At 34.4% G+C, this 27,836-nt stretch overlaps 1 protein-coding gene across 1 annotated transcript in view; it reads left to right on the top strand.

Annotated features, from left to right (window-relative positions):
- Positions 1-21,487, top strand: part of Hsd17b4 (hydroxysteroid 17-beta dehydrogenase 4) — a 109,130-nt gene extending 87,643 nt beyond the window's left edge. The window contains exons 20-24 of the mRNA XM_047555432.1: positions 663-749; positions 4,752-4,838; positions 5,660-5,798; positions 11,784-11,911; positions 21,096-21,487. Coding sequence (XP_047411388.1) covers positions 663-749; positions 4,752-4,838; positions 5,660-5,798; positions 11,784-11,911; positions 21,096-21,185 — 531 coding nt within the window. The 3' untranslated portion in view covers positions 21,186-21,487. The remainder of the gene's footprint in view (positions 1-662; positions 750-4,751; positions 4,839-5,659; positions 5,799-11,783; positions 11,912-21,095) is intronic.
- Positions 21,488-27,836: the final 6,349 nt, after the last annotated feature.

Below are 27,836 nucleotides of genomic sequence, written 5' to 3'. Positions count from 1 at the left end.
ATTTTCATATTCTTTATTATAGCTATGTTTAATTATGTAATTATATACAGATTCAATGAAATATAGAAAATTATAAGAATTATTTTGCTATATATACCCAGTCAGGCCTCATATCCAGACTTAGACCACTTTTTTTAAACTTAAATTCCATTTTTTATATATTTTTAGTTGATGGACTTTTATATGTATGTGGTGGTATCAAACCCAGTGTCTCATGCATACTAGGCAAGTGCTCTACCACTGACCCACAACCCCAGCCTGAGACTTAGACACTAGTTCTTTGAGTAGCTCTCTTATCTATGTAACTCTACCTAATGATGATGGTTTTGCTTCTTGATTTGTCATGATAGATTACTTACTGATTCTCTATTTGAAAGACAAAGAATTAACTTATTAATGCAGTAGCTGTAATATTTCTCTAATTTGATAGTATTTGTCTTTTATGAATCTAAATATATTTAAGTGTGTTTTCTTTTTTCTTTTTTGTCTAACCTCTCCAATTTCCCCTCCCTGCCCCAGTATGATAGTTAAAAGCACTTTTTTTTTTTTTTGGTGCTGAGGATCGAACCCATGGCCTTGTGCTTACAAGGCAAGCACTCTTCTGACTGAGCTATCTCCCCAGCTAAAAGTACTTTTAATCTCCGCTTTTTCTCCCACCAAAGTCTCGTTTTGCAAAACCAGTATATCCAGGACAAACTCTACAAACTGAGATGTGGAAGGAAGGAAACAGGATTCATTTTCAGACCAAGGTATGAATAATAGAGGTACTTTACTTTGTTACCTTTACCACATTCTGTCATTTTGCTTCATTTTAGCATTTTTTTGTTGTTTAGTAGTGTGGATGTGAGGAAAAAAAAAATTTTTTTAGCATCATAGTTACACATGGAATTTGATTCACTTTATTTCAGTTCCTGGTGCTTTCCCCTTTCCTCCTGTTCTCCTTTACTCTGTTGGTCTTCCTTTCACTTTTTTTTGTGGTGCTGGGGTTTGAACCCCAGACCTTGTGCATATGAGGCAAACCCTCTACCAACTGAGCTATTTCCCCAGCTCTTATTTTTAATTGGTGCTTTGTACAGATACATAAAGATGGAATTCTCTCTGGTATATTTATCCATGCACATAGTATGATTTTGTTAAATGCATTCTGCATTTCCTGTGATGATCTTCCCTGTATCTTTATGATATTCAATCCCTGCCCTTTCCCTTATTTTTCTCTGGCTTCCACATATGAGAGAAAATATTTGACCCTTGATTTTCTGAGTCAGGCTTATTTCAACTGAGCATGATGTTCTCTAGTTTCATTCATTTTCCAGCAAGTACAATAATTTCATTCTTTATGGATGAGTAAATCTCCATTGTGTATGTATATATACCACATTTTCTTAATCTTTTCATCTTTTTAAAAAAAGTTTTTAGATCTTGATAGACCTTTTATTTATATGTGGTGCCTCAAACTCCGTGCCTCTCACGTGCTAGGCAAGCACTCTACCACTGAGCCACACCCCCAGTCCCTGTCCATCTATTGATAGGCATCTGGGCTGGTTCCATAACTTGAATATTGTGAATTGTGCTGCTATAAACATTGATATGCCTAGGTAATACCTAGGGATGAAATAGGTGGGTCATATGGTGGTTCCATTTCTTTTCATACTGCTTTCCAGAGTGGTTGTACTAATTTGCAGTTCCATGAATAATGTGTGAGAGTACCTTTTTCCTCACATCCTCACCAGCATTTATTTTCTGTGTTCTTGATGGTTGCCATTCTGATTGGAGAGGAAATCTTTCTGTAGTTTTGATATTCATTTCCCTGATGGCTAGAGATGTTTAACATTTTTTTCATATATTTGTTGGCCATTTGCATCTCTTTTGAGAAATGTCTGTTTAATTCTTTTGCACATTTATTGAATGGGTTGTGTTTTATTTTTGGTGTTTTTTGAGTTCTTTATATATTCTGGATATTAATCCCTGGTCAGAAGAGTAGTTGGCAAAGATTTCCTTTACTTCCATAGGCTTTCTCTTCATCATCTTAGTCATTTCCCTTGGTATGGAGAAACATTTTAATTTGATGCCATTCTACTTAATTCTTGATTTCTTGAACTCTAGGTGTCAAGGAAGTTGTACCACCAATATGATGGAGTGTTAATCCTGTTTTCTTCTAGGAGTTGCAAAGTTTCTGGTCTAATTTCTAAGTCTTTTTTTTTTTTATCATTAGTATATAACTGTTTATTTATTTTTTTATTGTAAACAAATGGGATACATGTTGTTTCTCTATTTGTACATGGCATAAAGGCATAACATTTGTGTAATCATAAATTTACATAGGGTAATGTTGTTTGATTCATTCTGTTATTTTTTCCCTTCCCCCCCACCCCTCCCACCCCTCTTTTCCCTCTATATAGTCCTTCCTTCCTCCATTCTTGCCCCCCTCCCTAACCCTAACTCTAACCCTAACACTAACCCCACCCACCCCCCATTATGTGTCATCATCCACTTATTAGCAATATCATTCGTCCTTAGGTTTTTTGAGATTGGCTTATCTCACTTAGCATGATATTCTCCAGTTTCATCCATTTGCCTGCAAATGCCATAATTTTATCATTCTTTATGGCTGAGTAATATTCCATTGTATATATATACCACAGTTTCTTTATCCATTCATCAATTGAAGGAAATCTAGGTTGGTTCCACAATCTGGCTATTGTGAACTGAGCAGCTATGAACATTGATGTGGCTGTAGCTCTGTAATATGCTGATTTTAAGTCCTTTGGGTATAGGCCAAGGAGTGGGATAACTGGGTCAAATGGTGGTTCCATTCCAAGTTTTAATTTCTAAGTCTTTGACTTTGATTTGACTTTTGTGCTGGGTGAGGGGTCTTGTTTCATAATTTTACATAAGGATGTCCAGTTTTCCCAGAGCCATGTTAAAAAGGGTATCTTTTCTCCAGTATGTTTTTGGCACCATTGTCAAGTATCAGATGACTAATGTGGATTTGTCTTCTATTCCGTTGGTCTTCATGTATATTTTGATTCTAATACAATGGTAATTAAAAATAAGATGCTTTATGTACCTTTTTATTTTAACTCACTATATAGTCTAACAAGGGCATTCTGAAATAATTTTGCTGAGATAGAGACAATGTCCTACAGAAAGATGGGACAGAAATCATACCTTGATTACATATGTACATATTGTAACACAGTCTGGGCCCAATTAACTCATTTTGTCCCAGATGTGGAACACCTATAAAAACTTTTATTGAGCAACAAACATCACCACTTTTGGTAACTTTGAATATTTGAATATTTACTATGTTTGCAGAATTGGGAAACTTGGGACTTAATGGTTTAATAGTGAAGAACAAGGCATATAAAGGTGTGTCTCCCTATAGAGTTAAGTAATTGAGATTAGCAGTGTTCCAATGACTAAAAAGGACATGTAATCACTGTTTTGTGAAATTTTAAAAAATACTTTTTGTTCATGTGTGATGATGCACACCTGTAATTCCAGTAACTTGGAAGACTGAGGTAGGAGGCTGACCCGTAGGTACACACACAGCTGGCTTTCTTTGCCACCTTCTTACAATTACTATCATATATTCTGGAGCCCTCTTGTCCTTTGTTTTGTGTACTCTTAATTTTTCAGATAAGGTTATGTACTCAAAGTGTTGAGAATTGTGACTATCATCATACAGTTCTAGCAGTGAACAGTACGTACATTTCTATAAAGAAACTTAAAGGACTGAGAAATCATTCCTGTAGTTTTAATAAATTTTAAGCATGCCTTATCCTTTCAGTATATTTATTTCCCCCACAGTGATTAGAGATACCCTTTTTATTACTTACACATGATTCTTTCCTTCCTGTTCCATTTTAAGAAGCATTTTAAACCGATGTTTCAAAGTACTATGCTTTGCTTGACTTGGTTATGTGAAAGTACTTTATTAAAGTGCATTTTGTTCATTTATTGTCTCTATACTTTTCACTATTTAATTTGAAGTAAAACCAAATTTTCCTTCAAAGTATGAATTGAGAATGAACTTGTTAAAAATCCAAGTTTTAATAAGTGCTTTCTTAACCTTTAAAACTTAATGGTACTGATACACAAGCATAGGTGTTCCACATCTGGGACAAAATGAGTTAATTGGGCCCAGACATACACATAATTTTTGTGAAAGAAGAGCCATTGGAATAATTTGAAAAAGGATTAGCAATTAGAATTCCTTTGACTGTTTTGGCAAAAGGCTATTTAGGCATTCAATTTATGCTGTATATACTTGCCATCTGAAAGTTCAAACTAGAATTACTACTTTTTAAAAGACTGTGGTCTTTTCCTAGTTATTTTTATTTTGTATTAACAGAACTTATGTACTTTGAGTATACTACTGTATGTGGATATTTTACCCTGTCTTTTACTATTTAAGAATTTGGTACTTCTCACTCTAGCTTTCCAGATGTTTGGGGAAAAAAATCCCCAAAAAACCAAAGCCCAGGCTGCACTCGAGACCAATTTAAATTGGTAGCTTGGGGATGGGATCTGTTCAAAGTTATTTTTTAAAAAAGGGCTCCACAGCAGGGTTAATAATAATTATATTAAATCAGAAAGCTTTCATATTTATTCATCTTGTGATTTGGCTTATTTTCTTTTTCACATGAAACAGTTATAAATTTCTTTTAAATGACTTTATAGCATTTTATAATGAAATTTGTCAGCATTAAAATCAGTAGAATGAACTTCCATTTTATCCTTGTAAGGTTCAAGAAACTGGAGACATTGTCATTTCAAATGCATATGTGGATCTTGTGCCCACATCAGATATTTCAGCTAAGACACCCTCTGAGGTAGGTTATCAAAACTGGTATAAAGTCACTGACTTATTTATGAATTTTGGTTAAGATCAATTTAAGAATGTTCAGGGAATTTTAGAAACTTAAGAGGTATAAAAGATTTATCATTATTAAAGGATACTAATTCAAAACTGGAAATCAATATTTTATCTTTCAAGAGAATTTTCTTAGAGTTACTAAATCGGTTGTTTGAGAAATCAAATATTTGAGAAAACTAGTTGAAAAATTAAACATACTTTGATTTAAACATTTGTATGCAGGTATGAAAATAGCATTTTTATTAAAACATTCGTATTCTCCATTAGCCTGCTGAGATTTGATAAATGTTTACATTCTGTCTTCAAAATGTTAACTTGGTAATATCAAAGTTTTATTACACCATGATCTTTAAATTTTTTCAGAAATTGAAAATTAAAATCTCAAGAATTATCCAAGATCAAAAACTTAAGGTTTAGAGCTAGAAAGAAATTTAGTCATCATCTAATTTGGTCCCATTTTATAAATACACAAGAAGATCAGACCATAGAAGTTGATTGATTTCCTTGATTGTCTTTCTGAAGTTGAATAGGACATAGGTCATCCAGTTACTAGTTTTCCTCTATACTATTATGTTTGAATTCTGATGAAAATAGAATCTTGTTAAAAGAACTAAAGTTTTGGGTGACACAAGTAAATATAAGGAAAATGTCAAAGTAGACCAGTGTGAAAAAATTTTACATGCATAAAATCACTTTTATAGCACATATATATTTGAAACCATTTTTGCACTTCAGCTATTTTTACGAAACTATTAAAATAAATTTTCTTTTTGTTAGAGTGGAGAGCTTCAGAGTACTCTCGTGTTTGAGGCAATACGTCGACGCCTTAAGGATGTTGGGCATGAGGTGGTTAAGAAAGTAAATGCTGTATTTGAATGGCATATCACTAAAGGTGGAGACATTGCAGCTAAGTGGAGTAAGTCATATCCCCGACTTCATAAATTTCTAATGTAACTTTTATTAAAAGAAGGGTATTTTATTTACTTAGAGATAATCTCTTTGAAGGTAAGTAATTCCTACCATCTTAAGGAATAAAAACATTGAGGATTTCTTATAATACCTAAAATTAGTACAGTTGGTACTCCATATGTGTAGGTTCCACATCCAGAGATTTAATCAGCCACAGATTGAAAGTGTAGTGTTGTGATGGGCTGCATTTGTACTAGACATCTACAGATATTTTCCCCAAGTTATTATTCCTTAAACTATAATATTTATATTGTATTAGGTGCTATAAATAATCTAGAGATGATTTATGATTTAAAATATATGGGAGTGTGTGCATAGGTTATATGGAAATGCAACACACTTTTGGGGGGATTAAATACAGGGGTTCTTAACCACTGAGTCACATCTCCCTGGCCCTTTTATTTTTTTATTGTATTTAGGGACAGGGTTCTGCTGACTTGCTTAGGGCCTCAATAAGTTGTGGACTTTGAACTTTCGATTCTCCTGCCTCAACACCTCCCAACCTGCTGGTATTATAAGCATGTGCCACAACACTTGACTGCACCTTTTTGTATAAGGGACTTGAGCATCCTTGGAATTTGATATTCAAGAGACTATTGTACTTAAACAGTAGCTGTGTGCTTCCTTAATTTTCAGCTTCCTCTGGTCAAATGAAGTAATTTTTTTAAATTATCAAATATGACTTAATTGTTTTATTCCAAAACAATTTGAATTATCTTCATTATTGGCATAAAGTCATTATTTTGTTGATACATACAGGTTGCAATCCAAAGTTACTTGTCTAGGGAAATTACTAGAGTGGCACCGTAGAAATATAATCACCTAGTTAAACCAACTTGCTGCAAAAAGAAAGCAATTATATTTTCTTTCAGTAGTATGGAGGTCCAAACTACCATTTTATAAAGAAAAATTAGAGGATAAAATAAAGGGAAAAAATTTTACCAGGTCTCTTGCATCTGTTCTGTGACTTTTGCGTATTCTAACCTCTAGAGTTGAAGGAATTTGGTATACCAGTGACTATGCTCATTGAAACTTTGATTTCTCATGCTTTTCTACCTAGAAGTCCCAAGGAACAGGATCTTTCACTGTTAGTCAAGCTGCTCTGGTCCCTGGACCTGTCTATAAATAGAAGAAAAACAGTACAGTATCCATAATAGTTTTTAAACTAAGAGTTTTTCCTTCCCTAATTGTGAGACAGTGAGATCCCATGTAGTTTAGATTGGCCCGGAGCCTCAGGAATGACATGGAACTCCTTGGGGGTGGGGGTGTCTGTGATTAGTTTATACTCCAGGACCATCTAAGATTTTTGACGTGACTCAAATCTGATTTTAATTCTTCTCTGGGGTATGTATTATAGAATACCATGTTGGTACTTCAATGCATGTGCTATAGGCTGTGCTTTTGAAAGTCCTATAATGTGATGGAATTAAATATCTTTTCTATTGGCATTTGTATACCATGTACCTGTTTTAAAGAAAAAATGTTTGAATTTTTACTTACAGAGCAATTTCTATTATTTTTATTCTAAGATTGCTCTTTAAAGGTACCTATTTAATTGCCTTGAAAATTACAGTATTACTCATTACAACTGAAGAATCACTATAAATGCTTAGAACAAAAAAAGTTAAGCATTTAAATCAACTGAAATATTATGAAGTTTTGTCCAATTGGTTTTGGTTCCATATATTTAATATGTTTGGTATTCCTTTCAAGCAGTATATGTTCATTATATAGAATATCTAAATTGGAAAAATGAAGGACATAATACCCACAGTCTTTTGATTTTTGTCCTTCTGGAAGTCATTTGTGCTTGTAGGAGATTAATTCAGAAAGGAGATAAAGGAGGACAAAAATGTAATGTGTACTTATTTCCCCTACTTTTCAATTTTTTTTGAAATAACTTCATAGGTTAACAGTGTATACATAGATGACACCATTATGATTTCTTCCCTTCTTCCATGGTGGAACTCAGCTAATTCCCTATGGATGAAAGTATGTTAGAAACAGAAAACACAGAATTATTGAAGATACTGGTGAAAGAGGAGTGGGATCTTTAAGAATGAGAAGCGGTACTAGAACTTTGTCTCAAATGTGACAGTAAAATTGTAGGAATTTGAGCATACAGGTGATTCACTTTAGCAAATGATAATTTTCTCTAATGTATTGATATTAACCAAGATGTTCCACTTTTTTTTTGGTGATACTTTATTCAGACAATATTGGACAATGCACTTACATTTAAAACTTACCTTTAATTTAGGAAAAACCCTTCCTCTGCCCTTATTGCGCTGGGAATATTGGAATTCTATTAATTGCTAATTATTGATGCCATGTAGTATGTTTTCTCATCTCTGCACGTTCTTATTTATCAAAACCAATAATCAAATTAGATCTCAAAACTGAAAACATTCACTTGTTTGATAGCTAATATCTTTGAACTGTGAGTATGTGTGTATTTGGGGAAGTTTTTTCAAATCAACTTGGTCTAAGTCTAGAGAATTGGAAGAGTTCTGGTGTTAGTTGGGACTGTGTTGGTTTTGACGATGGAGGAATATGGAGGTCTTAGCTGTGTCTTGGGGGGTTATATCTGAGGCCTGTGGTTCATGGATATGTAGGAGGGTTGCCTGGCCTCTGCCTGGCAAGGCCGAGATAATGGTTCTAATATTTCCATTTGTCACTAAACAAGATGAACATCTTAGAATTTGATCCATGAATTTAAATATGTAATTTTAGTGTAGACACATAACAATCTATGCTTCTTAATAGGAATATATTTGTTGAATATATCTAATATCTGGTAGAATAGCTATACTGAAACTTTTTGCAAAGATTTCCATGTGCTAAGGATTGTGTTGCTGAGCAAAATAAGGTACAAGTCATTTGGTATTGAAGATTTGTTTTCTTCCTTGTTTTAAATTTTGCTTCCTTTCATATGTAATCTTTTCCATTATAGGGATATAGTGGAATTTACATTTAGATAGCAGGGTTATACAAACACTATTCATTTTTGCTTAAATATTGTTTGGTAAGAGTTTTTAATGAAATTATATACTGTAATTAATTGTATAGAGGTAAGTCTTAAAACGGGACTAAACCCAGGCATTTCTTATCGTTATGCAATGTTACGGTGACTAGGTGAGGATAGTCTTTGAATGGTCATGTATTTCATCTCTTTAAAATTTGCCATAGTGTGGAAGAATGAGAACTGGTGAATACATTCACTCTTGAGGATAGCATTTGAGCATCAGAACATACAAACTCCTGGTTTGGTGCTCATCTTCGAGCAGTCAAACCAGATCACCCTTTAGTTTATATTCAGTTTGAGAAACTCTAAAGAATGTTGGTTCCAAATTTTGGATTGGTATTCAGAAAAGTATCTAATGCATTTAAAGAAAAAAGACTTTGGAAAGAAACACTCTTCAGTCAGGGCCTACTTTTTGGAGAGGTATCTGGTCTAGGGCCTCTGTTTCCCTAGCAACAGTGACTGTTTCTCCCTTACCAGTAGCAACTCCCAACTTCATGCCCATGTGCATTTACTATTCAAAAGTACATACAGAAGCACCTTTTATAAACCACTTAAGACAATTATGGCTTTCCATATACTATGTGACTTGTTCATCTTAACATCTTTTTGTAACTTTGTTTGAAATAACAGTTTCTATAATAAGATAAACCCTGACCTTACAAGTACCTATAAATTCAAGGTGATCGTGGTATGTGATTCTTTTGTATGAACCACGTTGTAGGCCATGACCAGAGCCACTGTGGAATTTGTTCCATTTACGTGTTCTTATAGGGAATTAGCCTTTTCTTAGTCTTTTCTTTACAGAAAGCTATTAACTAATACTGATAAAAGTTTTATCACTAATAAGAGTCTTAGGCTCTTTTACCTGCTGCTTTATAGCTAAGTGAGTGCAAGTGGACAGGTAAGAACTGTAAATAACAAAGAGCCTCACCCTTGCACTCTAGCATTAAGGTCTATGGGGCCCAACTTTATTCCTGATAAATATATATATCTCTATCACAATATGTATTGTGGTCCTCAGCCTTACTTGTGTAGAATTAAAACCATCAAAGTCTTTGTACTCTCCCCCACTCCGTGTCCTCCCTTTTAAGTTATACAAAAATATATATTTGAAGGTATTTTCACAGAAGTGTCAGTAAGAACACAGTCTTTGCTCTTCATATTATACTTGTAGTACTTCATATTTTTTGACACCATATAAGAATGAAGTGAGTGAAGTATGTGAAGCAAGATGGTGACCACTCTGCCCTTTCCCCTTCCCAAGGTAACTTTTTTTCTTCCTTTAGTGTAGTTAGCAAAATTTCCTTCTGTGCACCATTGGAGTTATCTAATTCTCTTTGGAGCAGGACTTGCTAACCAGAATGTAGTAGTTAAGCATTTATAGCTTTCCAAATCAGTAGTTCCTTACTCTCTAGGGAGAGATGCAATTGTAGCAATTGTAGCTCCCCGACTGGAGCAAGAGGTGTGTTCCTGGATTGAAACTGAACCAGTGGAATTGGTTTTCCTGTATGTATGGTCTCAATCATATAAGAGAGCTTAAACTTTCTAAGGTATAACTTGACATAAAGCTCTGTAAATATTGAGGTAAATGTTTTTAATAGTTAATTACCCAGTCTGTTTCTGGGACAGTTAATCCTTTTGTCAAAAAAAGTTTAGGGAAGAGAAGCTAATTTTAAAACTTAACAATAATTATAAATGAGGTAATTGTAACTAGAGTATTTTTCAAATCTGTTTTTATCTTGCCATTCATATGGAATCTTTAATTCAGATACTTGAAAGGTGACTAGATTGTGTCCCCACAGTCCCTGCAGTGTGCAACTATTTTAAATTTAGATTTTTCTCCTTTTCTTACTATAGTCTGTTTGAACTTAAAGACCTTAATTATATATACTCCAGCAACTTTTTTCCCCTCAGTTAATTGCTTAGAATTTAGGAGAATGTTAGTTCCTACTGCAAGGCTGGTGAGTGAATGAATTTGTTATTCCTTTATTTAACAAATATATATGATAGACAATACAAATAAAGATACAAGTGAAAAACAGTGACTTTTATTGTTTCAGTTAACAATTTGAAACAGCAAATGAAATGTGATGATTTATGCAGTATAATGTATGTACAAGGTATTTCAGACATAGTATGCTCAAGTCGAAACCAAGATCAGAAGCATCTTGAGAAGATAAAGCTGAATCAAAGTCTTTCCTTGCGAAAGATTCTTTCCCAATCCTTCCAAGAGAATGTGACCCTAACAACATTTTCATTTCCGATTTCTGGTCTTCAGAACTGTGAGAGAAATTCTATTATTTTAACCTTTCCACCCCACCCTCACAAAAGGCATTACATTTTAAAAGATACTATGTTAAAAAAAAAAGATACAGCTGTTTTATGATCCGTTCAAATATCATTGTCAAGTGATAAGTACTATAAAAATCTCACCCTGAGACAGGGATTTCCAGATAGAATTTTTTTTTTTTTTTTTTTTTTTTTACATACTGCACTTGAAAGAAAAACCCATTGGCATGCAGGAAATGCCCCTGAATCTTTGGAAAGAAAAACAAGCAGCTTCAGAGCAACTCAGCCACATCCTTGCCCACAGAAAGTAGCCTGTGTCTACATTCCAGCAACTTTTATTTCTTGGAGTATCTTAATCTACATTAGTTCATATTTATAATACCTCTGTCACATAGACTTCGGGGAAAACCATATTGATTATTTTGAACAACTTTATTAAAAAAAAGGCATCTTTAAGAAAGGATTTTCTAATGACAGATAATGTATAATATAGATAGAATAAGTATCTCATTAACTTGGAAACTCTAAAAATTGTTTGCATTTTGGCTGGATTATTCCCTCATTATGAAGAAAAATGTGATACATATTGATTTCTTCCTGTTTTTTTTTTTTTTCCAGCTATTGACCTGAAAAATGAATGTGGAAAAGTATACAAAGGCCCCGCAAAAGGCTCTGCTGATACAACTATCATAATTTCAGATGACGATTTCATGGAGGTAGTTCTGGGCAAGCTTGACCCTCAGAAGGTAATGTTCTCAAATTTTTCATTTATTCATTAGTGTTCCTTCTTGTTTGACAATTAGTTTTTGAGTTGACTTAAATTCTGGTTTACAAAATTGCTTACAACTCTGAAGACATGGCTGGTACTAATATTCTGGAAGATAAGTCATATATTTTTAAATGGGGTTTTGGTTGATACTTTAAAATTGAAATTTTGGGTGAAATTACTTAAAGTAGAACAGATAAAACCACACCTAGATTTTTAAATCTGTTATTATTCAGAGGTTAAAAACCCATATGATATTAGCAAATACTACATAAAATTAGAGGCCTTTCAGTGGAAAGTTATGATTAAGGCAACAGTTTTCTCTTACCATTATAAGTTAATATTCTGAAACTTTTGGCCATTACACACAAAGTAGCTATGATTATGTAACTAGAATTTACAAGAGAATCAGCTGATTCTTAGAATGAAGAGGTCCAAACAAATGATTGAATAAGCAATTAGGAAATAGCTTTTACACAGCAGCAAAACCAACTTTGTTTATAATCATAGCCCTACAGTACAAAGTATCAGTGACTAACCTCATAAAGCATAATGCTTATTTGAAGAAAACTACTCAACTTTACAAGGAACAGAGTAGTTTAGAAGTAAATGAGAATATACACTATTTTCCTGAATGTAAGAACTAATTTGAAAAGAATTGGGAAATAGAACAGTTGTTCACAATTTTTGGTTTTCAGCATCACATAGATTGAATCGTGGTTATATCACAATCTTAGGGTCTCAAATTTTTCATTTATAAAGTATGATAATTGTAATGATCCCCAAGTATTGGTGTGCTCCTACTATGTGGACTTTAAGTTCTAGAGCACTAATAGAAAAGAAATAGTTTAAAAAAATATTCTTCCTTAGTTTTAGATGGACACAATACCTTTATTTTTATGTGGTGGTGAGATTCGAACCCAGTTCCTCACATATACTAGACAAGTGCTCTACTGAGCCACAACCCCAGCCCCTAGAATCTCTATTGTATAACGAAAAATTAGGGGCTGGGGTTGTAGTTCACTGATAGAGCGTTTGTCTAGCACGAGTGAGGCACTGGATTTGAGTCTCAGCACTGCATATAAATAAAAGGTCCATCGACAACTAAAAAAATATATATTAAAAAAAAAAGTAAGGCAGAATAATGAGTGAGCAGTGGTTGGCAAACCACTGTCTCATAATGTAGATTTTAGGGGCAAGATGGTCTCTGTTGTAGTTATTCAACTGCCATTGTAGTACTAATATGGAAACAATTGGGAGTGGCTATGTTCCAATATAACTATTTACAAAAACAAGTAGCAGGTCAGATCTGGCACTCAGGCCTTAGTTTGACAATCCTTGGGTTAGAGTATGACAAGGTGTAGGGAGATTATTGTAGATGAGGTTGTCCAAAACAGCTTAAGACTTAAAAAAGGTAAAACAATGAACCACGAGACTGAAGAAACAATTAGTACAAAGACCTGAGGCAGGAATAACTTGGCTTATTGGATACTTATAACTGAGGAAGCCAAGGTAAGATATGATATGGGAGATCAGGGGTTAGATTATATAGGGCATAGGTTTGGGTAAGAAGTTTCAATCTTATTTTATGTGACAGGAGGCTATATTATTTTTAAAAGTTATTCTGGCTGGTGAGTAGAATATTGACTTTAGGGTTGAATGGGAAACCATGAGTTCTTTATATGTAATCTCAAATAAAAGGGTATCTAGAAAGATGAAATGTGATTAAGGAAAAATTTACACAATATCGGATCTTTCACCATTTCACCTTTCACCTTTGGGGTTGAATGGATTAGCTAGGGAATGATAGTGGGGCAATCCTGTAACTATTTAAGAAATAGTATTTTGTCATTCCATGTACCTAAGTACCATATCAAATGGAATGAAATATAGGAAATCAAAAACTTAATAATTCTTGTAAAAGTGAATATCAGGGTTTTTCTAAATTCACTTTTCTATTAACTTATCCTCCACCTTAATGCTGTCTATCACTATTCCTCAGTTATTAAAGACTTTGTTGCCTATTGTACAGTCTTCACTGCCACCAACTCTTGTCAACATTGGTGGCTTACTTCAAAATTCATAAAAATGACATCTCTGCCAAAATAAACTCTTTGTTCCTTGATTTCTCTTTCGGTTATCTTTTGCTCTATTCCCTATTACTTTGGTCTTCATTAGCAACATATAATGTGCAGCTTCCAATAACTACTTCAAAACATCACTTTAACACTACAGTTTTATTAACTTGTTAATGTCACTGAGCCACCTGGCTTGTTGCTATCACTACTTTCTATCAGGTCCCTTTTGTCTTTTCTCCCTGTCCAGCTCATATTCTATGGTGTAGCCTCATATTTCCACCTTAAAAAATATCTTCAACTCTTCTTGCATATCTCATCTTCCCATTGCCTGGAACATTCCATCTTGGCATCTATACCTGAACAGATGAACATCACAGGATGAAAGCAGTACAGCTGAACTACCTTTCCTTTAATTTTGATCACATGCCTCAAAAGGGTCTTTCTGCACTGTATAACTGTCTTACCATGGCTTTCTGGTAAGCTTCTATTCCCAAGCTCTGAGATGACTATTTTGTGTTTGTCTACTTAGAATTTCACACACCTTCCACTCCTCCAATTTTAGCTGATGAACCTCTTCATTAAGGGGGTGAGAGGGAGGCAGATGAACATCTTTCCACCACATTTTTCAGCATCTGCACCCACCTTCTTTTCTTTCCTTATATTACATTGAAGGAAGTCTCCCTCTTCTGGTCAAAGTCTAGTAGTCCCTAGTTTGTATTCCAGGTCATTGCTGATTTCTTTTCTATGTCAGGGTCTCCTAATCTACTACACAAGGTAACACCTTGATTTTAAGCAAGCACACAGACCCTGATCTAGCATGCCATACCAGTTCTGTGCTCTTTCACAAAAATAGATGTCTAAACCAGCTTTGTCCAGTAAATGTATCATGTGAGCTGTGTATTTGATTAATTCTCTAGTAGCCCCATATTAAAACAGGTGAAGTTAATTTTAATTTCATTTAACCTACTACCTTAAGTAGTATAATTTCAGCATGCAATCAAAATCATGGAGATATATTTTATCCTTCTAAAAACACTAAATCTCAATTTGATTTATATTTTATATTTATTGTGATTAGTCCCAGCTGAGATGCACTTTTTAAATGCTCAGGAACCATGAGTGCTAGTGGTTACTTTCCTGGGCCCCACAGGTGCAAGCATTTGTTTTAACTTTTTCTTCCTCCCTTACCTGGCTTCCACAGTTATCATATCACCAATACTGATCTGGTGCAGGTCACTGGATGGTTTCTATATTGTCCCATCTGCTGAACATTGCTCTATGTTTTATTCAACTTCTCAGTAGCATTCAGTTGAGTTAACTGCCAACTTCTTGAACTATTTTCATTTCTCAGCTTTCATGACACCATATTCTGTTTTGCCTTTTCTACCCTTAGCCTCCTTTGGTGTCATCTTCTATTCCCAAATATTAAATTTTGGTATTCAACAGAACTTATTTCAGTTATATAGAATATAACACTTGCTCCTTCAGTGAGTTCATCTATACTATGATATTTAAAGCCATTTGTATGTTGGTATCTCAGATTTAATCATTTCATTTGTTGTTCTCTTGAATTCCATAGCAATATAACCAACTCTACTTGGCCTCTCTGCTAGGAAATCTTACTGGCATCTTAAATTATGTCCAATGTAGAACTTGCGATTTGGTTTCTTCTAAGATATTTTCTTCTCAGTAATTGGCACCAAATTAGTAAACTCAGAAATGTAGGAGTCTTAGATTCCTTCTAGACCTCTGTATCCTTTTCATCCTTATTCCTTGATCTTTCTCAAAAATATATCTTCAGTTTATCTTCTTCTCTATCTCTAGTGATGAAGCAGAGATCCAAACCTCCATCACCTTTTACTTGGCTTACTACAAACAGCATCTTGACTGGTCTTCTGCTCTTATCTCTTCCATTCAGTCTGTCTTCATGCAGGAGCCAGTGTATTTAAAAATGTGAATCAGACTCCTAGATTTCCTTTTGCATTTGGATAAAATTCAAACTACCTTTCAACATGAGATGTCTCCTTTGCTTATCTAACTTTATCCCACCCAACTTGCCTTATCTATAATGTTACTTTGTCCTTCTCAGTTCTTTCCCAACTTTTATTCAGTGTTTTTTTTTCAGGTTTAAAAAATTTTGAAATTAATATATGTATCAGAGGAAATGAAAACACAAGTGAAGAACAAACTCAATTCAGTTATAAGCAGCCTTTTTGAATTTTTCCTGGTTCCGAGTATACGTATATATAAAACCTCCCATTTTGTATAATTGAAATTGTAGTATGTATCATGCTTTGCATACATCATGATCCTTCATTGTTACACATTTACCTGAAAAAATCTCCCCCTACTCTTTACATGGCTGGTTTCATTTCATCCAAAGTAGCTCCTTCCTATTTTAATAACATTATTTTCTCTCCTTGATACATCCTTTTAAAAAAATATTCTTAGTTATTGATGGACCTTTTAATTTGTTTGTTTATATGTGGTGCTAAGAATTGAACCCAGTGCCTCACGCATGCTAGGCAAGCACTCTACCACTGAACCACAACCCAGCCCTCCTTGATGCATCTTAAGGTCTTAGAAAAACAATAACAAAACAAATCTAGATTTAGTAGAAGAAATAATAAAGATCAGAGCAGCAAAAGAGTCTAGGATAAGGATCAATGAAACAAAGAGTTGGCTCTTTGAAAAAATACAGTTGATAAAACATTAAGTAGCCTAAAATCAAAAACAAAACATTAACAAAAAAAGACCCAATAAATAAATAAAATTATGGCCAAAAAGAGACATTACAACTGGTATCAAAGTTCAAAGAATTATGAGAAAATGTATGCTAACAAATTGGAAAATAGAATAAATCATCAAATTTCTTGACCTAGATTACCTACCAAAATTGAACCAAGGGGATTTAAAAAAAAAAACCCTTAATAGAATAAACATAAGTGATGAGACTGAATCAATAAAAAATATCCCAAAGAAAAACCCAGATCCCTATGTCTTCACTGTTGAAATTTTACCAAAATTTAAAGACCACCACTGCTTCCCAGACTAATCCATTGAATTGAAAGGAAGGGAACCCAAACCTTTCCCAACTCATTCAGTGAGGCTAGCATTCCTGTTACCAAAGCCTGAAAAGGATACAACAACAACAACAACAACAAAAAACAGACCAGTTAGTCTGATGAACATAGATTAAAAAAATTCTCAACAAAATACTAGCAAATTATATTCAGCAGCACATCAAAGAATCATTCACAATGATCAAGTTGCTTTCATTCCAGTGATGCACAATTGTTCATGTGCTGGTTAATAGGTGGCAGAAAATGCAGTTGATAAAATTGAACACTTTTTCATATGAAGAACCTAAAAAATTGAGTAAAAGAATCACACCACAATATAATAAAGCTTTTATATGATAAACCCATAGCTAACAGCTTACTGAAAGCATTCTAAAATTGGGACCAAGACAGTGGTGTTCATTTTTACCACTCTTATTCAATATAGTAGTAGAAATTTTATCCAGAGCAATTAGGCAAGAGAAAGAAAGAAAAATACATACAGTAGGAAAGGAGGAAGTTAAATGATCTGTTTGCAGATGATAGGATTCTATATGTGTAAAAATTCAAAGATTCCACTAAAACTCTATTAGAATTGATAAATGAATCCAATAAGTAGAAGGATTAAAAAAATAAGAATCAGCATATAGAATGAGTAGTTTTTCTGTACACTAATAATGAGTATGTTAAGAAAGAAATCAGGAAAACCATCCCATTTTACAGTAGCCACACATACACAGTAAAATCTCTAGGGAAACTAAGGAAGTAAAAGAACTCTACAATGAAAAATTTAAAACTATTGAAAGTTATTGAGGAAGACAAAATGATGGAAAGACCTCCTGTGGTCATGGGGTAGGAGAATATTGTTAAAATAGCCATACTACCTAAAGCAGTCTACATATCAAATGCATTATTTACCAAAATACCGATGACAGTTTTCACAGAACTAGAAAAAAAAATCCTAAACATCATATGAACATACAGAAGACCCTAAATGGCCAAAGCAATATTGAGTAATAAGAGCAGAGCTGGAGACAATCCCAGTACCTGATTTCAAAACAACTGCGAAGTCATGGTATTGGCATAAAAACCAGACACACTGATCAGTGGAATCCAGAATCCAGAAATACAGATGTTTTCAACCATCTTGTTCCCAACAAAGTGCCAAAAACTTGGTGGAGAAAGGGTAGCCTTTTCAATAATGGCGCTGGGAAAACTGGATATCCACACACAGAAGACTAAAACTTGATCCTATACAAAACCAATTGCAAATAGATTAAAGGTCTTAATGTGGGACCTGAAACTTGAACTAGAGGAAATGGAAAACACTACCAGGTAGGACTCCAGAAGTACAGGATGCAAAGGCAAATATTGACAAATGTGATAATATCAAACTGAAAAACTGCATAGCAAAGGAAACAGGTAACAGAGTGAAGTGGCAAGCTACAGAAGGGGAGGAAATGCCAGCTCTTCATCTGTTAGTAGGTTAATATACAGAATATATGAAGAACTCAAAAAACCTGAATAGACCCTTTTTAAAAGAGGAAATACAAATGGTAGATACATGAAATAATATTCAGTATCATTAGCTATCAGGGAAATGCAACAAAAAAACTACATTGAAGGGCTGGAGATATGGCTTAATGGTAGAATGCTTATCTGTCATGTGCAAGTCCCTGAGTTCAGACCCTAGAACCACTAGGTCTTGGGAGAAGCTACAGAGATTCCATCTCACCCCAGTTAGAATGGCTGTTAAAAAATGCTGGCAAAGATGCTGAGATGAAGGAACCCATATGCACTGTTGATGTGAATGTAAATAAATATAGCCCCTATGCAAAACAGTATAGAGGTTCCACCTAAAAAAATTTATATATATATATGTGTATATATATAAATTTATCATGGAATCCGGCTTTTGCACTCCTTAGTATATAGCCAAAGGATATGCATGCAGAAGAAATACCTGCATGTCCGTGTCTATCACAGCACTATTCACAGCAGCTAAGATGGAATCAGCCTAGATGCGTGTCAGAAGATGAATGGATAACAGAAAATTTGGCATACACACACACACACACAATGAAATATTATTCAGAAATAAGAAATCTGTCACTTGCATCCCTGGATGGAGCTGGAGGACCTCATTTTAAGCAAAATAAGCCAGATAAATATTCTCTCTCATTTGTGAAAACTTGACCTAAAGTAGGATTAGATTACTAGGAACCAGGAAGGATGCCAGATGGCAGTAGCAAAGGTAGAAGGGTGAAGGGACATGATCAATGCATCATGTATACATATCTGGAAATATCACAGTGACTCCCATTTTTTACACTTAAGATGTGTTACTAAAAATGAGAATACATGGCATGGTGGTATAATATATAAAAATTCTGGAAAATACCATGACCTCTGTTAAAAAAAAAAAAAAATTGGTTTCTACTTTTAAGAAGTAGAAAAACTTGAAGATATTCCCTTCCCAAAACCCAAAGATGCAAATTAAATCATGTCATTTTTGCCTTAGTTTTTCAAAGATTAAAAAGTAGTATTGTTGAAGTTAGGATAAAAGAACACACATGCAGTTGGAAAAAGTGTAAGATTGATATTGTCTTTCTGAACAGCATGGTGGCCACAGTTCCCATACTTTTTTTTTTTTTAAATGGGGCTTACAGTCCTGGTATCTTCTGTATGACACTTAGAGGCAAAAATAAAAGTTCCACTTATTAAATAGGTACAAGCAAGAGTAGTTTGTTTTGTGTTCGACCACTGTGACTATTTCCCTCAAAAAATTTAAATAGTCAAAAGTGCTCCTGTGAATTTATTCACAATGCTATTTATATTTAACACTGTGGTTGTACACTGTCATTTCTATAACTATGCGTAATAGTTTTTTTAAACTATTCACTATGCATAGTGAAAGCAATCAGTTTTGAATTTCCTTAGCATTTGATCTTGATTATTTTGGGGATAAAATATTTTTGCTTTTTCTCCAGTTGATAAGTATTTGCTTCTCAGATTGAATTGCTGCTAGTTGACAAATGGTAGGCACGGGTTGAGTGAAGAACAAATAGATTCATGTCCTGGGTCTACTACTTGCTGACTGACCTTGAGCAGGTTATTGAAACTCTTTGAACTTCAGTTTTCTTATCTAGTAAATTGGGATGAGTCCTTTCGATGTACCTGCCTCAAATTGATGACTGTGAATCATAAGTGAGATTGTATTTGTGGATCTGCTTTATAATGCTAAATACATGTAAATATTGCTATTTTTTCAGTTAGCTAAAAATCTAATCGCTTCTCTTTTCAGTTCACATTTCATGTTTTCTCAAGCTATAAAAGCTGATTATTTTATTGGGAGGGAATTTATACTGAGGGAAAACAAACTTGTGCAAGTAACTTAGCACCTCAGAAGCAGAACAGGAACTGAGTTTCTTAGCATGCCAGCCTTTTCCTTGGTAATAATGATGAGTTTAATACACTCTTATCTTATATAGGACATCAAGCTAAGCATTTTACACATTATTTCTCTTAACTTATATGACATAGTTGTGTTGTTCAGGTACTATTGTCTAGATTTTTTTTGGTAGTTGGGAGATAAGCTCAGAAATGTTGAGTTTGCCTTGCAGTTAAGTGGCAGATCCTGATTTTAACTGGCACTCTGGTGGTGCAGCCATGATCTGTTCACCATAGAGCTACACTGTCTTATTTTGTCATTATATGGCTATTTCATAAAGATGTAGTAAACATCTTTAATCTGCTTTTAAAGTTTTGAATATTTTATTATTAGAGATCATATATTATCTCACATGTAGAAACAGAACAAAATTGTAGGTTGAAACAGTACTCTCATACCTGTCACTTCAGATAAATTATTCCATGATTTTCTAAAATACATAGGAGTCTTTGCAAGATAAAAGTTGCCTTTTTTGTCTAGAATTATTACTAATTGTATTCAGCTGAACAGACATCTTTTTAAAAAGAAGGAAAATGTAACATAACAGTTGACACTCTTTTCTTCTCTCCTTCCCAGGCATTCTTTAGTGGCCGACTGAAGGCCAGAGGGAACATCATGCTGAGTCAGAAACTCCAGATGATTCTTAAAGACTATTCCAAGCTCTGAGGAACATACTGCATTAGTAATAAAAATAGAATAAGTACTTACTTCATCCAAGTATGTTTGATTATGCTGCAAAAATGATCAAAACTAAGATGCAAAGATGCATAACATTCAGATTTTCATTTTCTACTAATTTTGCACATATTTTTTACAAGGAACTATAAACTAGCATGTAATTATCTTTCTGTTCTTAGAACTGTATCTTCATAATAAAAAAAATTCACCCAAGTTCAGTTTCTTATTTGTGATAGCCTTTATAAGTTGAAAGAAAAAATTAAGTGAATAAAAGCTACTTTGATACCCTTTACACTTGTTATTTTCTGTTCCCTTATTGATTCCCCGATTTTAACTGGAATTTCCCTATATGTACTTATTTCTCACACTTTGCTTTAATAGTGTTATGCTTTCAGGCAAGAGAAAAGTCTGTTCTCCCACATAGTTTCTCATCTCCCCTTTGCTGCAGATTCTGTACTTTTGCATAATGTTTGTAAATCTAGCAAGGATATAATTTTCTTAATAGTCTTAAAGAGTCACAGACAAATACTGTCTTGACGACCCCGCCCCCACCATTTCCCTCAGATGAAGCATGTTTGGGAAATGTTCCTTTGATGCATTGTCTACAGAGGTGACCATCAACAAGTGGAATGCTAAGGTCAGTTATGAAGTCAGTCTCATATGCAACCCTGAGAAGCACATGTGTGGCTTGCTGTTATAGGCAGGGTTCTCTGGGAAGCAGATTGGGATGGAGATTCATGGGCACAAAACTGATTCAGGCATGCCGTTAGGACCCTCACCTGTCAGGGGAAGCAAAGGAAGCAGGGCTTGGCACAAAAGAATTTAGGCATTGGTGCAATTACCACAAGACCTCAACTGGATGTTTGATGTCCTGAAGTTGGGGTAGCCCTTCAGAATTGTCCTGAGGCAACTAGTCATTGGTTGTGGCCTATTCTGCAAAGGGGCCTTGACCTTTGTCAAAGCACAGAGCAATTTCTGGAGTTGGCTTACAGACAGTTGATAATCTTTCTAGTAGCTAGGTGAATATGTCCTGTTCTTCAGTTATTATGGGGACTTGGGAAGTTCAGCATAGCTCTTTGCCTCAGAGAACAAGAATATAGATTGAGGGAATTCTTGAGTTAGGGATTTGGGGAGAAGGTCTTATAAATTTGAAATTGTAGGTAGAACAGTGATGGAGCATAGGAGAAAACCCTTATATTACTGATTTAATGAATAAACAGGTTAAGTAGAAGTTATAGAAGAAAAGTTACATATTTGGCAATTATCCCTTCGTCTATTTTTTTTTTTTAAGATATTGTGTCCATCTTTATCTTTTCATGTGGTACTGAGGATCAAACCCAGTGCCTCACACGTGAGGCAAGCATTCTACCACCGAGTGCCTGGCCTGGTCTAATTTCTTTATAGCATTACAAATTGACCGAGTTCAAAATGATGCGCTGTTCTGCCAAGTGAATTTTAAAACAGCAGTGACAGTCTTATAATGTTGGTTTTTAAGTTGTTTTAACAGCTCTTCCTATTGGACTTGGAAAACCTTTGTGTCCCAACAGAAATATCAAAATAAATTACATGCCACCATACAATAATGAAAGTGTTAAATATATGCCTTAGATGCTCAAACTTATATTTTTAACTATGATTCCCACCTTTGTCAATATTAAAGGTCAGAGAGCTACTTACATCCAGATTTTGAAGATAATCATTAGTCTTAATGCTTTTTAGTTTTTAAGATATTTAATATTGTTAATGTACCATCCTCACTTTATTAACTTAAATGAACCTGTCTGACTTCTTTGTCTTTTGATTTTATCAAGAAAATTCACTAGATTCATTGCCCAAAGTTTTCATTGGGAGCTTATTTATGTAGACTTCCTCTTCTTGAGTACATACCATAATTCCGGACTCCTATAAGGAAACAGGTGTTTAGTACAAATCATATTTGTATGAGCATTTTGGGTAGAGAAAGCCATTCACTCATGAAGGGAATGGTAGGAATCTTCCCAAAAATGTTCTCAAATAGCAGCTAAGGTCCAACTCATGGCCTGCTATATTAACTCTTTTCTACACTGATAAGAGCCCAACCCAAACTATATGGCCTAAGAAAATTAGATTGGGTAGACAGTCATCTGATACCACAAGTCCCATTAGTACTTCTGAATTTAATCACCTGGTAAACTTGTATATTTCCTTAAGCCTGCCAAGTATGTCACCTGTGTAGTTTTCAATCAACACTGATTGAAAACAGTTTCTGACCTCATACATCTTTGTATATGTAGTTTAAGGCAAATGATCTGAGAGCCGATTTTTTTATTTATTGGAGAAAGGGAGTTAAGTATGACAATTTTAACTTTGTAAACTTTGATGCTTTGACAGCTAATGAACAATCTAGTTTTGTTGAGAAATTCTGAACTAAACAGTAGTTAGAGAAAGCGATTTTTTGAAATGGACATTTTAGGTCAATCTGGACCAAGATATTTAAGATGGGAGGGGGGAAAAGAATTTAAATTCATAAATAGGTAAAATAGAAAAGTTGCAAGCTTTAGATAAAAGCTAATCTAGGTTTATGTTACAGGTACACATAATATATTGACTGAAGTTGCCCAGTTACGTGATATCCAGACATCGGGGTTAACACAGCTTTTAGAAAAAGACAAGCTGGTAAAATGTTGAGTCATTAAAATTCAAAATTTAACCCATATAAGAGCTGTTTATAGCCTCATGCAGAACCCATCTTTTAAGACGATTATATAACTTCTGAGGCACAGCTGAAAGAACTGAAAAATAGAGATGTACAAAGAACATGTGTTGTTGCAGGGAACCTTGGCTGGGGAAGTTTTGGAGGCAGTTTGGAAGACATAAAATTAAACCAGAAAGGAAACTAAAATTATCACCAGTGTCATTAGAAGTGAGGTTAAATGGTTCTTTGCACCTTAATCTCTTTGAAGTAACAAGTATATCAGTCAAGAACAAGGTGGGTTAAATCAGGAGTTGGCAAATATTTTTTGGCCAGATAATAAGTGGGTTGGGCTCTATGGTCATATTGGTCTCTGTGCCATTTTTTTTGTTTTGTTTTGTTTTTAAACTCTAAAATTGTAAAAATCATTCTTAGTTAGCTAGAAAATAAATAGGCCAGGGGCTGGATGTAGCCTACCAGGCAGGTGTTGAGAACCATTGTTTTAAAAAACAATATTATAAATTGCCAACTTTATTTAAACAATTATGATGCCAGGCACAGTGGTGCATGCCTGTTATCCCAGCTACTCTGAAGATTGAGGCAAGAAGTGGAGATGTAGCTCAGTGGATCTCACACCTGCGTTCAATCCCTAGGACCTCTGCTACATTATGAAAGTAAGAGTGCCTTTCAGGAACATGTTTATTAATAATGAATGGCAAATAAAAACTACACTGAGGTTCTATCTCACTCCAGTCAGAAAGGCAATTATGAAGAATACAAGTAAAAATAAATGTTAGGATGTGGCAAAAAAGTATACTCACATACATTGCTGGTGGGACTGCAAATTGGTGCTACCACTCTTTAAAGCAGTATGGAGATTCCTCAAAACTTGGAATGTAACCACCATTTGACCCAGTTATATCACTCCTTGGGATATACACAAGGAACTGGATATCAGCATACTACAGTGACACAGCCACATCAATGTGGCTCAGTTCACAAGCTATGGAACTAACGTAGGTACCCTTCAACAGATGAATGGATAAAGGAAATGTGGTACACATACACAATGAAATATTACTCAGCTGTAAAAAGGAATGACTGACTTGCAGGTAAATGCATAGATCTGGAAACCATTTTAAGTGAAATAAGCCAAACCCAGGAAACCAAAGATCAGATGTTCTTTGTGATATGTGAACACTTAACAACAATGGGGGATATAAATTCATTGAATTAGACAAAGGGGAATGAAGGAGAGGGAGAGGTGTTGGGAATAGGAAAGAATGAATCAGACATAACTTTCCTATATTCATATATAATTATACCATCACTGAAATGCCACATTGTGTATATCCACAGCCTGGGATCCTAATTAGAATAAGATATACTCCATATATGTATAATGTGAAAATACACTCTACTGTCATGTATATCTAAAGAAAAAAATTAATGGCAAGGGACTGAACTAGAGTCAAGAAACATGAAAAGATTGCTTATTCATATTGTGCTTTTTAGTGGAACTTTGGTTTTGCCATTTTTATTAGTTTGCATAAAATTTTAGCTACTAGAGAACAAGCTGTTATAAGGCATTTTGATTGTCATTTAATCTGTCTTTTATGTATTTTCTTTTTATCTCAGTCTAAAATTATTAGTTTTTAACCAAAAGTGTATTAATGAAACAAAATGGTACATAACCTTTTTTTTAAAATATACTACAGTGACACAGTCACAATTTGATACTTTGTTTTTTTATTTGTAGGTGGACATACCTTTATTTTACTTTTATGTGGTGCTGAGGATGGAACCCAGGGCCTCACACATGCTAGGCGAGTGCTCTACCACTGAGCCACAACCCCAGCCCTGGTATATAACCTTTTGAGATAACTGTCAAGATGTGAAATTGCCATGCACACAATTCATCTCATTGCCCAAACGTGTTTTTAAATACTAAGAATTTGGTTCATTATTAAGCTGTTTTCTCTAAGGGCAAAATATTTGAACAAACACTTAAGAATATAAAAACAGTCAATAAGCACATGGAAAACTACTCAACATCATTAGTGAGGGAAAGCAAGAGACCATTACATACCAAGCAGAATGGCTAAATTTCTAAAGACTGACAATGCCTGAACTTTGGTAAGCATGTAGATCAACTTACACCATCAAATGTCTATTCATCTACTCATCCCTCTTTTCCAGGTAAAGTCCGGATATCATTAGACTTTATATTTTAACACTTCAGCTTGGATATCATGAGTCCAAAGTTTAGCCCATTATGTCCCATTGTCCTATATATAGGGCAGAGAGAAACTTCACTCTCCATATTCAAAATATATACCCCATAACAAGAGAGAGGTACTTCACTCTCCATTCAAAATATGTACCCCATAGCCATGCCCCCAATGAACCCTTTCCTCCAGCCACACCCCACCTGCCTCCAGTTACCACTCAACAGGGATTAATCTACATTAGGTGCTATCACCCTATCACCCAATCATTTCTCCTCCAAACCCTGCATTGTTTCACATGTGAGCTTTTTGGGGATACCTTCCATCCAAGCCATAACACATATATAGGATGATGGGGCATAATGGGATAATGTTCATTTAAAAAAATCATAGAAATCAAAACATACAAATCTTCAGTGTAGAATGCAATGAGTTCCAACCAAAGCATCCACCTGGATAATGCAAACACCTATCATGATCAAGAATATAACTACCAGAGTTTCCTCATTTCTCTTTCCTGTCGATCCAACTTCCCCCCCAATAACCACATATTCTCCACATATTAATTTTCCTATTGTAGAATGCCTTGTATTCTTTTACTCAGCATAATTTCCTTGAAATTCATCTACACTGCTTAGTGCAAAACTAGTTCACTTTTTAAAATTGTGAAGTGGAAACTTCTTGTATTGTACTATAACTTACTTATCCATTCCCTAATTGATGGATATTTGGCTATTACAAATCTGCTATGAAAATTCTTATATAAGGGTTTGAAAAATGTTTTCATTTCTCTTGAATAAAATAGCTAGAGGTTGAAGACTATGGGGTATGTATGTAGTAGTTGTACAAGAAGTTTCTCTATCTCTATAGTTGTACCATTTTACACCTCTAAAAGGGTATGAGCTCCAGTTGATTCAAATTTACTGTATTTTAAAACATTTTTACAATTTAAGTGTTGGGAAAAAGAGATTAAAAAATAAAACCCAATTATATTCCATAAAATACACACCCAAAGAAAAAGATTGCAAGCAAAGTGATGTAAAAAGATTTACCACACAAACAACAACAAAAGGCTATAGGCAATTTCAGTAGATTTTCTTACAGCACGTAGAATTTAAGGCAAAAAAAAAAAAAAAAAAAAACACAAATATAGTGATAAGAGGAACTGCTCATCAACAAAAATACACAGTAATCATGAGCAAGTAAGCATCTAAAATGTTAGCTCTAAGTATAAAGTATCAGAATGAAAAGGATAATTAAAACTCCAAAATCATAGCTGGAAAGTAATATAAAGAACATTCTTGCTATAGAATATAAGTATAGAGAAGACTTATACAGTTGTCCCTCCATGTGTATGGGAGGTTGGATCCCAGTTCTGCCCGTCCTGGATATCAAGGTTCAGGTCCCTTACATGGAATGGTGTGTATTTGCCTATAACTTAACACATATCCTCCTGTGATACAAATTACAATGTACAATCAAAATGAAATAAAATTAGAAATCACATAAAATATTATATTCCAAACCTCAGACATTTGTCAACTGACCTGTATGTGGTGGCACATGCCTATCATCTCAGCTGCTTGGTAATAATCTCAGCAGGAGGATCACAAATTTGAGGCCAGGCTCTGCACACTTAGTTTCTCAAATATGCTTATCAAAATAAATTCAAAAGGGAAAAAATTTTAAAAAGGCCTGGTAATGTAGTGGCATAGTGCTCCTGGGTTTAATTCCCAGTAT

Source organism: Sciurus carolinensis, chromosome 6 (genome assembly GCF_902686445.1).
Source record: "Sciurus carolinensis chromosome 6, mSciCar1.2, whole genome shotgun sequence".
Lineage (NCBI taxonomy): Eukaryota > Metazoa > Chordata > Mammalia > Rodentia > Sciuridae > Sciurus > Sciurus carolinensis.
The sequence above is the reverse complement of the archived record's forward strand: the minus strand, read 5'-3'. Positions and strand labels throughout refer to the sequence as shown.